The sequence below is a fragment of the Syngnathoides biaculeatus genome, chromosome 20 (genome assembly GCF_019802595.1).
Source record: "Syngnathoides biaculeatus isolate LvHL_M chromosome 20, ASM1980259v1, whole genome shotgun sequence".
NCBI lineage: Eukaryota > Metazoa > Chordata > Actinopteri > Syngnathiformes > Syngnathidae > Syngnathoides > Syngnathoides biaculeatus.
The window spans coordinates 9366441-9384442 of NC_084659.1; the positions used below are offsets into that span (position 1 = coordinate 9366441).

The following is an 18002-nucleotide window of genomic DNA, read 5'->3' on the forward strand; positions in this document are numbered from 1 at the left end:
AAATTAAAAAAAAAAACCCAAAATTACAAAAGTAAGACTACGTTCATATGCGTATGTTTCTAGGCAACATCCGTGCAAGAGGCGAAAAATAAAAGCTGCCAGCTGCTTCTATGCTCCTCTCGCCCCTGAAGATGATATCGTAGTCCTCATCCGTCCATTTTCTGAGCCGCTTATCCTCACAAGGGTCACGGGAGTGCTGGAGGCTATTCCAGCAAGCTTCGAAAGGCGGACTACTACTGTTTTTTTTTTTTTTTTTTTAATATTGACAAGTGCTTCAGAAAAAGGACTCTTTTTCATCTTCCAGGGCAAAAAGGGCTGGTGCTTGAGCACCACTTGGAGTGTATGTGCACAAATGGTTGTACATGGCATGTATAAAATAGCTGACATCTTGAGAAAGATATTTACATCTTTTTGAAAACGCAACACAACAATTAACAATTACAGAGATGTAAACCGATGTACGTGCAATACACTTTGTGAGTTTGATATCTCCAATTATTATTTCTTTTTCATTCGAAAATTATGTTTATACATTTATAATGTATATTTTTCATTTGATTTAATATTTGCTACTTTAGATCCTTTTGTCATTTAGTAAAACCTGGTTGTATTTATACAACTCAATTTATTATAGACAAAAATGTATGTTAAATATTGTCATGTTAATTATACATACAGAATAAAAGCTGAATTTAAAAAAACTGGTGACTTGCTGGGATCGGTAACAACGCGATGCGCATGCGCAAAAAAGGGGGTGTTGTCTGTGTCGATGTGGCCTTCCCGAACACAGTTCCAGCTCGTACATTCAATAACTTCACGTTCAATTGCCAGGTTAGGTGGAATAACCTGCTGTAGTTCTGTCGTAACCCTTCGTGTAAATGTTAAAGTTGATTTAATACACGGATTTTGGTTGGAAACGGAACATTAGAAGGCGGATAAGTTCATCGATGGTGTCCAAAAGCGTCGTGTTTTGAACTGTGATGGTTTTTTTTTTACGATTGTAGTTGAAGGCGGCGCAAGGGAACAAACTGCGCTCTTCAAATTCACCTCTCCCACGGACACTCCTCGCCGAGCGGAATGGACGAATCTTTTCGCGTCCTCGCAGTAATTTTCACCCCCGATGCGCCTTCGGAGAAACCGGGGCTAACATGACAGTCGCGAGAGGAGGCCGAAACCCCCCCCAGCAACCGGCGGTATGGACCGCGAGTCGGTACGCGGTTCTGGTCGCGCTGTGCGTGTCGTGTTACGGCAACTCCATCCACGGGGAGTTGGTGCACGACGATGTTTGGGCGATTGTCAACAACCCAGACGTCCGACCGAGCTCCAGCCTCTTCAACATCTTCACGAACGATTTTTGGGGCAAGAGGATGTCGGACAATTCGAGCCACAAGTCCTACAGACCCTTTTGCGTTCTCACATTTAAGTAAGTTCATTACATGGGGTTGTGATGCTAGCTTGAGTCCACGAACACGGAGCCGCTATTTCACCTTGACGTCATGATGTCTGATACCATTTTTTTTGTGTCATAAAGTGGCTATGGACTCACACTTACTCTATGATACCCTTGTTGGGAAATAGTAGCCACCCACTAATCCTCCAGAACTTCACCCATAAAAAGTCCACACAGCCTTGTTAAATTACATTTTTATGTGTGTAATCTGAAAAAATATAGACTATTATTTCAAAACAACTCCAAATGTGATGATTGGCGCAAATATAACTGCCTCATCATTGAAAGAACGCTGCACCTGGACTGCAGCATCATGCTCTTCTTCATCTTGAACTGGGACCACTGTAGACAGTTAGCTCAAAATGACAGGAAAAGACGACAAGAACATCTGAAATCAATTTGAGGTAAATCCGAGCCACTTTCGATGGCGGAAATTGTGTGAAGCCTCTCGTTAGACATCTCTGATTAAAGCAGGGTGTTTACACTTTTGCAACTCCATCACAGTTATTTATTTTTATTCCCCCCCCTCCCCCAATTGAGTTCTTAGGAAACAGTGGGAGAAAAAAAATTCTATTAGGAAAACCTGGCATTGGAACAGGGGGTGTGTAGATTTTCGATAATAGCCACTGTATATTTTTAGGTACTGTATATCTAGGGTACATGATTATATGCTTCCAATCGTACGCTTATGCTTAAACTTGAGCTTTCAAACATTTCTTGTGACCCCCCCCCCTCCCCCAACACCCTCCCCCCATCCTTTCCGACTCCATCAGGTTAAATATCCTTCTGGGCGGCATGACACCTGTGTACTTCCACGCCGTCAACGTGTGCCTGCACTGCGCCGTCACCTGCGTGCTGATGCACACGTGCGAGCAATGCGTGTTTGAAGAATCGCGCCTGGCCTTCGTCACGTCCGTCCTGTTCGCGGTGCACCCGGTGCACACCGAGGCTGTGAGTTCATGTCGCGTGCATCCAATACTATGTGTCATTTAACTAAATGGTAGAGTATTAAAATTGTGTTTAAAAAAAAAATGGTTAGTCAAAATTTTAACAGCGAATGGTAATGTCATATTTGCATATTTCATCACCAATTGACAGCATTTAAATTAAAAAAAAAATAGAGGGCCAGGTACTGATCCCTGCGGGACACCCCAAGTGGCATTACAATACTCAGTCATGCATTCAGTACTATGTGTCATTTCACTAAATGAGTATTAAAATTGTGTTTTAAAAAAAGTGCATTAAAACAAAGTGGTTAGTCAAAATTTTAACAGTGAATGGTAATATTTGCATATTTCATCACCAATTGACAGCATTTAAATAAAAAAATAGAGGGCCAAGTACTGATCCCTGCGGGACACCCCACTCAACCAGGGGTGTCAAACTCATTTTTCTTGTGGGCCACATTGTTGGTCCGGTTTCCCTCAGAGGGCCTTTTTGACTGTGAAATAAAAATATTTAGTCATCTCGTCATATTTACATCATCAATGTATGAATTAGTTTTGGAATCAGAAATTAAGGGTAACGTTTGGTGACACAAAAATGCTTGTAATATCTCAACTTTATCGTTTATGATATATGACAATTTGAAATTTTCATACAGATTTTTACAAGAATCATGGAAATTTGGCTTCGCGGGCCACATAAAACCATATGGCGGGCCTGATCTGCCCCCCGGACCTTGAGTTTGACACCTGTGATCTAGACTGTCACTGTGTCCGAAGGGTTTTACAACACAAGCTCAAGTTCATTCATAAACCAACGGGCAGCTGGCGCCATGTCTTGCCCAAGGACACTAGGACATCGGCGTGTCGGAGCCGGGATTTAAACCGCTAATCCTTCGGCTACTGATGACCCGCTTTACCAAACAATTTTACACACTGAGCGCTATAATGGAAAAATGCTCAGCCTTTATACCAGTAAAGTGCTGATTTTAATACCGATACACGTTTCGAAGCTACATTTGCAGATCATAAAAAAATGGGAGGGTCCGAGGTTTGGTAACAGGGAATTTGAAACTTGACCCCTTTTGAGCTGTACTGTATTGTTAGCTGTGTTGCTAGCACGAGTGTTATACTTATAATACTTTGTGTATCTCGTCTTCCAGGTGTCCGGTATCGTGGGCAGGGCTGACCTATTAGCTTGCCTGCTGTTCTTGCTAGCATTCCTTGCTTATATAAGGTAAGTAGATTTCACACACACAGTGAAGAAAATAAGTATTTGAACACCCTGCTACATTGGAAGTTCTTCAACTTAGAAAACATGGAGGGGTCTGAAGTTTTCATCGTAGGTGCATGTCCACTGTGAGAAAGATCATCTAAAAAGAAAAATCCAGAAATCACAATGTATGTTTTTTTTTTTTAGCAAGTTATTTGTGTGATACAGCTGCAAATAAGTATTTGAACACCTGTCTGTAAGCGAGAATTCTGACCCTCAAAGACCCGTTAGTCCGCCTTTAAAAGTTCACCTCCACTCCATGTATTATCCTGAATTAGATGCACCTGTGTGAGGTCGTTAGCTAAATAAAGACACCTATCCCATCCCATACAATCAGTCAGACTCAAACCTGTAACATGGCCAAGACCAAAGAGCTGTCCAAAGACACCAGAGACAAAATTGTACAAGTCCACATGGCTGGAAAGGGCTACGGAGAAATACAGAGGAGTCGTGGGTGAAAGTTTTGTGGTCAGATGAGACCAAAATGGAACTTTTTGGTCATAATTCCACGAACCGTGTTTGGAGGAAGACGAATGCTGAGTTCCATCCCAAGAACACCGTCCCTACTGTGAAGCACGGGGGTGGTAGCATCATGCTTTGGGGGTGTTTTTCTGCACATGGGACAGGACGACTGCACTGTATTAAGGAGAGGATGACCGCGGCCATGCCGAGCATTGAAGATGGGTCGTGGCTGGTTCTTTCGACATGACAATGACCCGAAGCACACAGCCAGGAAAACCAAGAACTGGTTCCGTAAGAACCAGATCAAGGTTCTGGCGTGGCGTTGCCAGTCTCCAGACCTAAACCCAATATAAAACCTTTGGAGGGAGCTGAAACACCGTGTTTGTCAATGACAGCCCAGAAACATGTCTAATCTCGAGAAGATCTGTGTGGAGGAGTGGGCCAAAATCCCTCCTGCAGTGTCTGCAAACCTGGTGAACAACGACAGGAAACGTTTGACCTCTGTAATTGCAAACAAAGGCTACTGTACCAAATATTAATAATGGTTTTCTCAGGTGTTCAAATACTTATTTGCAGCTGTATCACACAAATAAATGGTTAAAGAATCATACATTGGACATGCACCTATGATGAAAATTTCAGACCCCTCCATGATTTCTAAGTGGGAGAACTTCCAATATAGCAGGGTGTTCAAATACATATTTTCTTCACTGTATGCGGTATATCTCTGTACTCGGGGTGTCAAACTCATTTTTGTCGCGGGCCACAAGGGAGTTCCGTCAAAATCTTTAACCGCCTCATCATATTCACAAAAAGATGTCTCGAAGATAACATCTCATGGTTATCATTTATGATATATGACAATTTGAAATTTTGGTACAGATTTCCACAAGAATTATGGTCGTCGACGCAGATTATTTGCCTTTGCAGGCCACATGAAATCATTTGCTGGGCCGGATTTGCCCCCCCCACCCGGGCCTTGAGTTTGACACCAGTGCTCTATAGATTTGTACTTTATGATTTATGATTTTTACACTCCCGCGACTCATCCTCTCAGGAGCGTGGATGTCAACACGTCTGCGGACTCGACCCCTCCGACGGCGTCTGCGGGGTGTCTGGTCATTTCTCTGCTGCTGGGCACCTGCGCCATGTTGGTGAAGGAAACGGGCATCACGGTCTTCGGGGTGTGCGTGGTTTACGACGCCCTCGTGCTCTGCGGCCCGAACCGGTTCTTGCATAACTGCAAAACTAATATTTATAAGTTTTCCAGTAAATTTAAGATCGCAGTTTGTAAATTGTCTTTCTGTCGTTTCCTCAGCCACCGGCCTGGATCTGGATTGTGGCAGCTGGTCCAGATCTGGAAACCTTTCATCAAACGAGCCTGCGTGGTCTCGAGCTACGTGAGTCTTCGTCGTGCGTTTTGTGTCGGGGTGACTTGGGAGCAAATTATTGATCTGTGGCATTTTAAAAAGCAGAGTGTTTTTGTAGGTCATTGCAAATTATAGTTATGCAGTTTTCTCTAGGTTGGTAAGTTTGGATAAATTTGAACAGATGAAATATGATGATATATATTACTGATTATTTACAATTGCTCTTTTGCAGGTCTTGGCTAATATATCAATCCGACTCTGGTTAATGGGAGGTTCGATGCCTCTTTTCTCGGAGCAAGACAATCCCGCTTCCTTTGCACCTCACTTGCTAACCAGGTCAGTGGTACCGTAATTTCCGCCCTATAAACCGTGATTTTTTTTTTTTTCCCCGCACGCTTTCAACCCCGCGGTTTATGCGGCGATGCGGCTAATTTGTGCATTTTTGCTAACGGCCGCAAGGGGGCACTCGAGCGGAAAAGGTAAGAGTGAGACCGCTGGAATATATGTGCCGAGGAAGTGACTTTTACCGGCCCTGTTAGGGCTGCACTAGCGTGTTACTGCTGTGTCTCAGTGATTTTTACCAGTACGTTTTTTTTTTTTTTTTTTAAACCTCGTGCATTTTTTCTAATGGCCGCAAGGGGGCACTCGAGCGGAAAAGGGAAGAGTGAGACCGGTGGAAGTCACTTTTACCGGTATTTTTTTATTTTTATTTTTTGGTGCGGCAGGAGCATTAGTGTGGCGCTACTACCGTTAGCGGCCGGTTAAAAAAAAAAAAAAAAAAAAGCCCTAACGCTGCACTGCTAACGTTAGCGCGGCGCTGCTAGCATTAAACTTTCTGTGTCTTTTTTTAAATATCTTATGTTTCAATGTGGGTACTTGCGGCTTTTACACAGCTGTGCCGTATGTAAGTACCAAATGGTATTTCCTTTACAAATGTACTGGGTGAGGCTTATAACCAGGTGGGCCGGGAATTACGGTATACTCAAGTGGATGCTAGCAACAACAACAAAATAAAATCACGTTTTCTGGCTTTCTATTGTTTGAGTAATGAGTAACCACCAATGAACTGCATGACAATATCAGCATTAGTATGATCCATCTATCCATTGTCTTTGCCACTTATCCTCACAAGGGTCGTGGGAGGATATCTACATATATAGGCAGGAGGCAGGGTGCACCCTGAACTGCTTGCTAACCAATCGCAGGCCATTATAACTACATTTGTGTTTTCATATGAATTCTCTCGTGAATCCTCGCTGTTAGTTAGCGTTAGCATGAGTTGGCTAGCATCCATTTCTTCTCTTTCCAGGTTTTTGACGTACTCCTACCTGCTGTACTTCAACACCTGGCTGCTGCTGGCCCCCGCCGTGCTGTGCTACGACTGGCAAGTGGGGAGCATCCCTCTCGTGGAGTCGCCGTGGGACATCCGCAATATGGCCACCGCGCTACTCGCCGCGGGGATGTTAGCCCTCAGCCTGCGTTGTGTGCATTCACTGCAGGTAAATACACATTTTTTTTTACCTGCTGTTGTATTTGTGTATTACATGACTGACATTACGATACCCCCATGCACAGTACTTTTCCTCGTGCCCATTGTTTGCCTTCCTTTGTACCGATTTCCAAAATAATAGTCTATGACATAGCCTATACCTATGTAACTCTTTCATATTAGTTCTACGTTTGAAAATTGAATCTGTATCAAATTTATGAAACACAGTGCCAAGACATCGTATTGATTGGATTAAAATTCAACTCCAATAAAAATAATAAAAAAAAAAAACAAAGGAAGGGAAAAACCCCAACACATTCTGATTCAAATTCAGATTCTGACCTGAAGCTATTCAAAAAAAAAGCTTTTCGAAAAGATGATCTGTATAAGAGATCAATCTGTGTATGAATGTGTAACCAGTGAATCTTGTCATATCAAAAACATAATTTGTAGGTGTCAAAATTCCATGTATGGAACAGGCTTTAGTCCAAATCGGATAAACATGACAAATTAATTTCACTTTTCGAGTCTGGCTAAATTGCAGCTTGGTTTTTTTTTAATTTTTTTTTTAATTTTAGTATTTTATTTTTTATTTTTTTTGTCTGGCTGCCCTTTATTTATTTTTTTTTTCAGTGCCAAAAGAATAAGGAGGTGTTGATGGGAATATTATTTCTGGTGTTTCCTTTCATTCCCGCGAGTAACCTTTTCTTCAGGGTGGGCTTTGTGGTGGCCGAAAGGGTTCTTTACATGCCGAGGTGGGTTTTTTTCCCCTCTCTCTTCCGCTTCTAAAACTGATCGCGCGCTTTCAATTTGACCTTTGACCTCTCACCTCTCACCCCTGCAGCATGGGTTACTGTATCCTGGTGGTCCACGGCCTCGGTCGTCTCTTGTCCTCGGTGGGCCGCTGGGGCACCGCGGTGCTCAGCGCCTCCATGCTGTTGCTGCTGCTGCTTTTCTCCTGGAAAACTGTTCTGCAGAACCGGGTCTGGCTTTCCAGGGAGGCTCTCTTCAGGTGAGCGAGTACGTGTCGGGACTCGGAAACAGTTCTTGACATTTATCAAATTCAATACATTTAGCATTGGGATTGTGTGACCGCGCTATTGTTGGTTGGTTTTGTGGCTGCGTAATATTTACACAGGAAAGGCTCGGTTCTCGAACGTCCCCGTTTTCGAATGAAAAATTTAGATTTTTTTTTTTGCTTGTTTTCGAACGAAAATTGGTACTCGAATGCCCCCGACAAAAACCCGGAAATAACATATTGCCCGCGGCCAGACCAGCTGACCCACAACACGGTTTGGTGTGAATTCCCATGCCGGCGAAAAAACCCGGAAATATCATAATGCGTGCGGTGCAAGCAGCTGACCCACCTATGACGCATTTTGTTATTGTCAATTTAAAAAAAATGCTTTAAAAAGCCAAAGTTTTTAGGCTTGGAACGCATTATTTCTTTCTCCATTCATTGTAATGGGAAACATCGCTTTGGTTTTCGAACAAATCTCTTCTTGAATCGTTTTCTGGAACGGATTGTGGTCGAGAACCGAGGCATCACTCTATGTGGAAGAATTAATGGGTCGTGATGGTAATTATTAACATGCAGTAGCAACAAATGTTATTGACTGTCTTTTGATAATATGCTTTTTTAATTATCAGTGGGACACGGGCCGATTAAATGACCTTTTCTAGTTTTTGACCTTTTGAATTTTTTTAAATTGAATTGACTCATTCCCGGTCTTGACCTTGATTCAGTTCCGGCATCTGGACTCTGCCTCACAATGCCAAAGTCCACTACAACTACGCCAACTTCCTGAAGGACAGCACCCGCCACCAAGAAGCCGTTTACCACTACGCCATTGCCCTCAGGTCCGGTCCTGACTCGTTGTACGCACCCTTAGAACTTTAAAGGAAGGGTACCAACAATTCAGGAAGATAAAAGCAAATTCTGTTTTGCTTAATTATACTTTAATTTGCAGGTTGTACCCTCGGCACGCCAGCGCTCTGAACAATCTTGGCACTCTGACCCACGATCCGGAGCAGGCCGAGCGCTACTACAGGCGAGCGCTGGACATCAATCCGCAACATAACCGAGCGCTCTTCAACCTGGGAAACCTCCTCAAGTCAGTCGCACGCTGGACCCGTCTTCACTTATTAATTCTGAATACATTGAGGATGTTCTGATCCAGGTCACAGGGGAAGGAGAACGAGGCGGAGATCCTGCTCCAGGAGTCCATTAACTACGGTCCACATTTTGCCGACGCGTATTCCAGTCTAGCGTCACTCTACGCTGACCAGGTGAGTAGCAACTGTGCTGAAAAAGTATTTATGTGATTTCTGAGAGTTATTAAAGAATTTGTATGACGTTATTATTTATTGGCCGGCAACTACAGTGAAGAAAATAAGTATTTGAACACCCTGCTATATTGCAAGTTCTTCAACTTGGAAAACATGGAGGGGTCTGAAGTTTTCATCGTAGGTGCATGTCCACTGTGAGAGAGATCATCTAAAAAGAAAAATTCAGAAATCACATCGTATGATTTTTTTTTTTTTTTAATGATTTATTTGTGCGTCAGAGAACTTGCAGTATAGCAGGGTGTTCAAATACTTATTTTCTTCACTGTAGCTACCAGCTACCAGTTTCACTCTTCATCTAGCAAAAATTAGCTTATGCTAACAATTCTGTCAATGTAAATGCCCGACTTTGACACTCAAGCTGCTCTTGCACAATTGTCTACGTTCTTTCACAGAAACGCGTTAGTGAAGCCCACGAAATGTATTCAAAAGGGATAGAGAAGTGTCCCGACAGCTCGGACCTGCATAACAACTACGGAGTGTTTCTAGTGGATACTGGTAAGTTCATCGTTATTGTTGTCTATGTTCCACAAAAAAAAAAATCTGTCGCTTCCCATTTGTGCGTCCTCTTCGTACAGGAAAGGAGGAACTGGCAGCTGCTCACTATCAGCAAGCAATCCAGCTCAAACCAGCTCACTACGTCGCCATGGTGAACCTGGGCCGCCTCCTCCGTTCGTCTAATTTGAACAAAGAGGCCGAGTCCTGGTACAAGAGGTATTTATTCATTGTTAGATGTATCTGGAAAAGGAAACAAAAGTACTGTACCCCGGACGCCGAAGCTAGACTAAAGGCCTCTGCCGTCACCGAAGCTCGGCTAACTGCTTCCCCAAATGTCGAAGCTCGGCTCGGGGCCCGCCATCGGCATCGGCGGAGGCGGCGGAGGCTTTTAGCCTAGCTTCGGCGTCCGGGGCTAACGGCCTCCGCTGTCTGGAAGGTCGGCTCGCGGCCCGCCACCGGACTTTTACTATTTAATTGAACGTCTTGATGTGCTGATGCTCCCTGATTTAGCGTGACTGTTGGAGTGATTAGCTCGGCTAGTTTCCGGACCTGACCAGCTCTAAAAACCAGTAACCACGATCGTTTACTTCTGCCTGCAGAGCGCTTCTAGTGACAAGGAAGGCGGAGATCCTCGCACCACTTGGGGCACTGTACTACAACACCGGCCGCTACGACGAAGCCCTGCTGGTTTACAGAGAGGCTGTTAGCTTACAGCCGGAGAACGCGGATATTTGGCTGGCACTGGTTAGCAAAAAAACATAAACGTGGCACACAAAACAAAATCATCACATCTTTACCGATTTTGGAACTTACCTCACACATGACAGGAAAAAGATCGCCATGTGTTTTCTTACTTTTCGTATAGTGTACTGCGTACTGCACAACGGCTTCACTTGAGTCTTGTTCACCCAAAACCAGAAGTCTGGTTCGTGGGGACAAGACTGACCTGTGAAAAGCTCCATGACGCCACGGGGCACCCAGACGTCTACAAAATATTAATAAAGCAAAGCAAGAAGAAGATAGCTACATCTCAGTGGCAATGATGTGGTTATCATCCCCAACAACATAGACTAAATGGTCAGGATAATCTTTACAGAGGTCCTCAACTTTTCTTGAGGCCTTGATGCCCACAAATTTATTGATTGTTGGCCAATTTCGAGCCTAACCTTCTGATCAAATTGATCAAAGGACTGATGTCTCTAAACTTGAATGTGTTGTGAGGTGGGTTAAGACTGATTTTTTTTTTGTTTGTTTTTCCCTCCCCAATCTTAGAAAATTAATAGTCCAACAATCGTAAATTTGAAAATTATTTTGTGTGGTCAACACCTCATGGACATGAAACTGAAGCACAACCAATTAAGAGGCGAACTGAAACTTAGCTTCTTCAATTTAGGCTTCTACTCTTCCCTCTTCTTTGTATTTTTCGGTAGTCTGGATGTCCGATGGCACCGTGCTACTCCTCACAGGCCAAGTCAAAGTACCATGCGAAACATCTGGTTTTAGCGATGAGACAAACCAGATGGCTCTGGCTTGTCTAGGTACCAAGTCCAGATGTGGCAGCTGTGACTGAATAAATTGGAAACAATGTATGGACAGATGTACGTAATGCATGAAGCAGATTACGATAATCCTTCAAACTGGTTTGGATTAGTTCGCCCCCAACGGCCACGTATGTAGCACATGGGCCTAGTCTACAAATAGCTCTAGAAAATGTAAACATTATGCTGAATGTCTTTACATTTTCAAATGATTACTTTTACAGCATTTCTAGGAAATCAAAGATCCCGTATTTTTAAGGCCTGTGGGCATTTCGTGTGGTTCTTGGGGGCCACCTAGTGCCCTCAACCACCATGTTGGGGACCCCTTTGTTAGACCATTTCACTGAAGCTGTATGAGGAAGTGATAATTCTGCAGAGACCCAGAAAATGAACACACCTGGACACTGGTCTTAACCAATAATCTTCCAATAAATAGACAGTCACCACATTGTGAATTAACATATGTATATGAAACGCTGATATAATATTTGTCTGTGTTTCCAACCAGGCCCAGGTGTTAGCCATGGCCGGTGAGACGAAAGAGGCCGAGAAAATAACCCGGGAGATCATTTCCAGGGTGAACCGATGCGTCGAATGTTACCGCCTCCTGTCTTCAATCTACAGCAAGCATGGCAACCATTCAGAGGTGTGTCCCGTGTAAACATGCTAAAGTATTCAACGCTCAGTCGAAGGTGGTTAGCAAGTAGTTACCACGCAGGGAGAATGAGATTGAGAAGCAACATGGCGGTAAAAACTATTTTGAGAGTCCACTGTTCAAATGATCGGTCGACTGCTCGTTATACAGTAGATCACAGGTGTCAAACTCAAGGCCCGGGGGCCACATCTCGCCCGCCACATGATTTTATGTGGCCCGCGAAGCTAAATCCGGAGTTTCCATTTCCACGAATCTGTACCAAAATTTCAAAATTTTCTTGTATCCTAAATTATCAAGTTGAGAGATTACAAGCACTTTTGTGTTACAAAACATGAATAGTTGAAAAACACGTTAGCCTTGATTTCTGATTCTAAAACTGCTTCATAAATTGATTATATAAATATGATGAGACAATTAAATATTTTTGTTTCGCAGTCAAAATGGCTGTCTGGGGGAAACCCTAACTACAACGTGGCTCGCAAGAAAAATGAGTTTGACACCACTGCAGTAGATTGTACAAACAGTTGCTCCATTTTAGCCAAATATTTTCTCAAGTTAAATTCGATGCTTGCAACACAAAAATATGGGAGATTTTTCGGGAGATTCCTCGGGTGAACAGTTTTTTTTGGAAATGGGTAAGTGTCGAAAGTCGCAGCCCCGAAAGGCTCAGTTGCCCTGACTAACGTGTAAAATTGAAGATCCGAGACTCAAAAGCAAGATTTGCCTCACTGTCAGGCCAGAAAAAACACGTTTTTGTTCTCTGTCTTTTGTGCGTTTGTCTATCTTGACGACGTGTTCCGGTCAGGCTCTGGAATCTCTGAACATGGCGCTCAAGCAGAATCCCGACGATCTCTCAGTTAAAGCAGAGTTGCATTTCTCGAAAGGAAACCAGCTCCGAGAGATGAACCAATTGGACCGAGCTTTTGAGGTGCTGTTTTTGTCTTATTATTGCTTATCTTTGAATTTCTTTGCTTCTACCGTAATTTCCGCCCTACAAGCCCCGACTTTTTTCACACGCTTTCAACCCTGCGGTTTATGCGGGGACGTGGCTAATTTGTGCATTTTTTTCTAATGATAGCAAGTGGGCACTCGAGCGGAAAAGTTAAAAGTGAGACCGGTGGAATATACGTGCCAAGGAAGTGACTTATCTGTGCCTACCTGTTACTGCCTTGTCTCATTGATTTTTACCGGTGTGTGTGTGTTTTTTTTTTTTTTTTTTTTTTTTTTAACAAGCCCTGTTAGCGTGGTGCTAGTGTTAGAGTTAGCGCCGCACTAGCATTAGCGTTTGAGTTAGGGCCGCACTAGCGTTAGCGTTAGAGTTAGGGCTGCACTAGTGTTAGCGTTAGCATTAGCGCCGCGCTAGTGTTAGAGTTTTAATGCCACGCTAGCGTTAGTTAGTGCCGCACTACCATTGGCGTTAGAGTGACCACAGTGCTAGTATTAGCGTTAGAGCTAGCGCGGCGCTCGCGTTAACGTTAGAGTTAGCTAGCATTAAACTGTCTGTGTACCGTCTTTGGAAATATCTTGTTTCAATGTGGGCACTTGCGACTGCGGCGTATGTATGTTCCAAATGGTATTTCCTTTACAAATGTATTCGGTGAGGCTTATAACCAGGTACGCTCTGTAGGCCGGGAATTACGCTAATTTAAGTTCCACTGACGTCGTAAGTATCGAAGAGAGGTTTGAACCCAGAGCCTTCTTGCTGTGAGACACAAGTACTGCCGTCACTGTACTGCTTGCACTTGTGTTCTGTTTCTGGGACCTGTGACGGTATTTACCACAACTTTTTTTTTTTCCCTCACTAGAGCTACAAATTGGCTGTGGAGCTGAAACCGGATCAGTCACAAGCGTGGATGAACATGGGAGGGATTCGACATATTAAGGTATAAAAAAATACATCAGCTACAATAATAATAAATCAGTCGAAAGACTGACTACAATGTCTACCCGTTTATCGAAGTACTACAGTATTCCCAGTCTCTTGATGGAAGAAACTGTAAATCTATTATTCAACAAAACCCTCAATGGTAATAGTATTTTTTTTTTTTTTAAAAAGCGTTTTCAACATTTGTAAGAACTCCAAAGAGTCATTTGTTGAATTTTCATAATTTGGAGGTCATGTTCACTGAAAAAGACATTTTGATCAAAAATTTCAACAGGGCAAGTTACATTATCACATTGGACCCCTTATTTGATAGCAGTTCTACATCCTTTATTTTAGAGCACAAGTGTCAAACTCAAGGCCCGGGGGCCAGACCCGGCCCACCACATGATTTTATGTGCCAAAGCTAGTTTCCATTTCCAAGATTCTTGTAAAAAATCTGTAGCAAAATTTCAAATTGTCATACATCATAAATGATCAAGTTGATATATCACAAGCATTTTTGTGTTACCAAACATGAATAGTGGATTACCCTTGATTTCTGATCCAGATTCTGGTTCATGCAGCAAACTGATTAATAATTACCATAATTTCCGGCCTACAAGCCGTGACTTTTTTCACTCGCTTTCAACCCTGCGGTTTATACGGTGATGCGGCGCTAGCGTTAGCGTGCCGCTAGCATTAGAGAGTCGATGGCATTAGCGTGGCGCTAGTGTTAGCGGGGCGCTAGCGTTAGTTGGGGGCTAGCGTTAGCGCACCTGGTTATAAGCCACAATACACAGTTTCAAGTTTAATGCTAACGCTAGCCCCACGCTAATGCTAGGCCACCGCTAGCGTTAAACTCTTTCTGTGCACCGACGCTTATAACCAGGTGCGCTCTGTAGTCCGGGAATTACGGTATGTAAACACGATAAGAAGATTAACATTTTTATTGTTTCACAATCGAAACGGTAATCCGAGGGAAACCTAGACTACAACGTAGCCCGCGAGAGAAATGAGTTTGACACACCTGTTTTAGAGTCTCTGATTATATATTTTGATTTTTTGCAGAGCGTCAGTATAGAACTGGTGTTTTGATGTGAACTCCCTCCCTCCCTTATAGATCTTTTGCTTGAGGTTGCTCCAAAGGTTCTCAATAGGGTTGAGGTCAGGGGAGGACGCAGGACAGCAAAAAGAATAGCATAACTAGTTAACTAACTAGTAACATAACTAGTATTTTGAATAAAACAAATCAAAGAATGACTCTCGAAATAATTGACACAAAACATGTTCTTTAACTGCTCCCAGCATGCATTGCGGAGCTTGCCGGCACTTAAGAGTTCTTCAAAGCACGCTTTTGCACGTGCAGACCTTGACAAAACCAGACCCGAAATGCGTGTCGTTTTGTCTGATTGGGTTTTTACAGGGGGACTACGCAGCAGCCCGGATGTACTACGAGAAAGCCTTGAGTCTCAATCCTGGTTCCAAACTTCTGAAAGAAAACCTGGAGAAGCTGGATCGGCTCGAGAGGCGGATGACAGGGGTGCCGTAGTCAGGAGGCCGGACCTCGCATCGTCATGGCAACTTGACACGATTTCCCACTATTTCACCTTTTCTAGGCTTGATAGCAGCCGGGATCGAAGATAAGGCGGACGCGCTTGCTTGTGCACAGGGTTTGGTGACGTGTGCCCACAGGAGTGAGATTTTTTTCTGGACTCGAGAAGACTGGTTGAGCCAAAAACCCGGACGCGTTTTTAAACGAGGAATTGCTTGGAAACAACAGTGCGCAGAAACATTGTGTATTACAGTATATAGCTCCTATACCAAATAATATACACGTGTGGATGAAAATTGTTAGCGCTCTTCCATGAAAGAGTAAACCACAATGGTCACAGAAATATAGTAAGTTGAAATGACTTTTTATTTTATTGCTTTGTTGTGTTCCAGGAGTTTTGTCTTCCCGTGTCCCCCGCCTATCCTCGTATGAGCTAATCGGCGTTCTCCAGGTGTCTCTCGTCTTTGTCGGTCTGTGTATTCCGTTCCAGTATTTGCAGACTCACTTGAGGTATTAAATGACGCCCCCAAGCCCCACCCTCCCGCACACCTGTCGTGCCTTAAATTGCCTACTTCAATACACGTGGGTCTCCCTTCTCTCACGGCGTTGGGACATCCGCCATCACTCACGTCCTCCAGTAAGGTCTCGTTTCCCCCTCTTGATCCCTCTGATTTGGTTTCCTCCAGTCTTCCTAGTTTTCCCGTCTGCTGCTACGTTAACTTCACTATTGTTTGTACAGATTTCAAAGATTTTGGCACCGGATATTTATTCTACGTAAATCAATTCCTTCCCGACAATCACACGTTTTTATTCAGACTCCACAGTTACCCGTCACCTGACTGTGTTCCGGCTCGTCGGCTGACCCAGTTTATTTTTGTCTTTCCTAAAAATGGAACGGTACTATTTTGCACATTTTAATACATTGATGTTTATTTTGTATTGTTATTACTGCCAGCCCTTCCAATTAATACGATAATTGACTTCTCTAGCCGTCAATGGCAGTGAATGTGTTTTTTGACAGGTTCAGATCCAAATATGCATCTGTCCATCCATTTTCTATACAACGCCGAACTTGTCTAAGACCCAAAAAAAAAAAAGAGGTAAATTGCTGAAGACTATCCCAGATGTCTTTTTTTGGGGGGAGGGGGGCACTTAGTAGTCTTGAAAACTGAAGAAAAAGATTTGAACCTGATGCCACCTCAAACTTTAAAACTGAAGAACCCCACATGACCAAGGACTTTGGTGTTTCGTGTTGTCACCCAAGGGTCAGAAACTGTTTTCTGTTTATTGCCCCCCATACCCCATATGAAAAAAAAGATATATATATATAAAATATGAAAACTAAAAGTCACGTTAGCAAGTGCTGCAAAAGATCGGAAATGTATTTTCTCGGGTGTCAATTATGCTTGATATACCACGACATACCTTGTTTTTAGCATTTTTAAATGTTTTACCACAGCCATTTTTTTTTTTAAATATTTGAATTATTGTGTGTAATCTCTAAAAATGGCAAATCTCCCATAATATGTGATAAACTAATTTGAAAGGAAATGTAGTTTTGTTACTGTGTTCGGCAACACTCTCGTTTGATCTGCAACTTCACATATTGCACAACTATCACTTTGATTCGAATAAAGAATGTCATGTCATTATCCAAGCCGCTTATCCTCACAAGGGTTGCAGGAAAGCTGGAGCCTATCCCAGGTAGCTTCGGGCGAAAGGGCGGACTACACCCTGAAGTGGTCGCAAGCCAGTCGCAGGGCAGATATCGACACCATCACTCTGCGGGAATCGATCCTGTGCTGGCTGCACTAAAGGCAGGCGTGTGTACCACTACACCATCAGTGACTCTCGAATGAATAATTTAATTATAAAATAATAAATGAAATAACATTTTGACACAAGAAAGCCTCTTAAATGAACTTTATTTACACGCGTGAAATGGCACAATATTGGCAGATTGAATGTGAGGCCAAGTGTGTTCTGTGTGATCTGGTTTTGAGTCACACACTGGTGTTTATGTACGGTGGCCTGGAAGTGCAAAAACAATACAGCAAATTGTGAAACACAACCTATTGTGCCTTCCAAAAGTATTCTCCCTCATGGTTTTTGGTACCTATTTTGCAACAATTCAACATGATTGAAAGTAATTTTTTAAAGCTGAATTTCATCTGAATTATCAGCAAAAAAAAGTTTTTGTTTTAAATTGAATTTTTGTTGTTATTTTTTTTTTTAACTGGATGAGAAGTAATTGGCTGGAGAGAGCTAATTATGTTTTAAAGCTACCAATGTATTTAGCCTAACCAGTATTATGATGCTAAATATGGAGATATTTATATAAGTAAAACATGTTTTAACAGATTGAAAATTAAATATGTTGTTTGGTATTGTATTTGTTTTTCCTCCAAATATAATATATGAGTGTGTGAACGAGAAGCATTATCTTCCAATTTGTAGAAAAGTGCTTTATGAATTTGCGTTTATTTACACTGTTTTAAAAGCCACCGGAGGGATTGGTAAAAGCAAATTTGCCACATCCAATATGGCAGACACACCGACGT

At 42.8% G+C, this 18002-nt stretch overlaps 1 protein-coding gene across 1 annotated transcript; it reads left to right on the forward strand.

Annotated features, from left to right (window-relative positions):
* Positions 1-775: 775 nt before the first annotated feature.
* tmtc1 (transmembrane O-mannosyltransferase targeting cadherins 1) lies at positions 776-17422 on the forward strand. Its single transcript, XM_061806819.1, has 19 exons — positions 776-1423; positions 2224-2401; positions 3558-3631; positions 5187-5357; positions 5448-5529; positions 5732-5835; positions 6809-6998; positions 7622-7743; positions 7833-8000; positions 8735-8848; positions 8959-9102; positions 9169-9277; positions 9730-9832; positions 9913-10048; positions 10432-10576; positions 11879-12016; positions 12831-12953; positions 13831-13908; positions 15313-17422. The coding sequence occupies exons 1-19, from the start codon at positions 1149-1151 to the stop codon at positions 15436-15438; spliced, it is 2580 nt and encodes an 859-aa protein (XP_061662803.1). The 5' UTR covers positions 776-1148; the 3' UTR covers positions 15439-17422.
* Positions 17423-18002: the final 580 nt, after the last annotated feature.

Excerpts from the sequence above, each read along its gene's own strand:
- tmtc1 (XM_061806819.1), top strand. The coding sequence starts at position 1,149 with ATGACAGTCGCGAGAGGAGGCCGAAACCCCCCCCAGCAACCGGCGGTA. Across the intron at positions 3,632-5,186 it reads GCATTCCTTGCTTATATAAG|GAGCGTGGATGTCAACACGT; the intron begins GTAAGTAGATTT and ends TCATCCTCTCAG. Across the intron at positions 10,577-11,878 it reads CGGATATTTGGCTGGCACTG|GCCCAGGTGTTAGCCATGGC; the intron begins GTTAGCAAAAAA and ends GTTTCCAACCAG.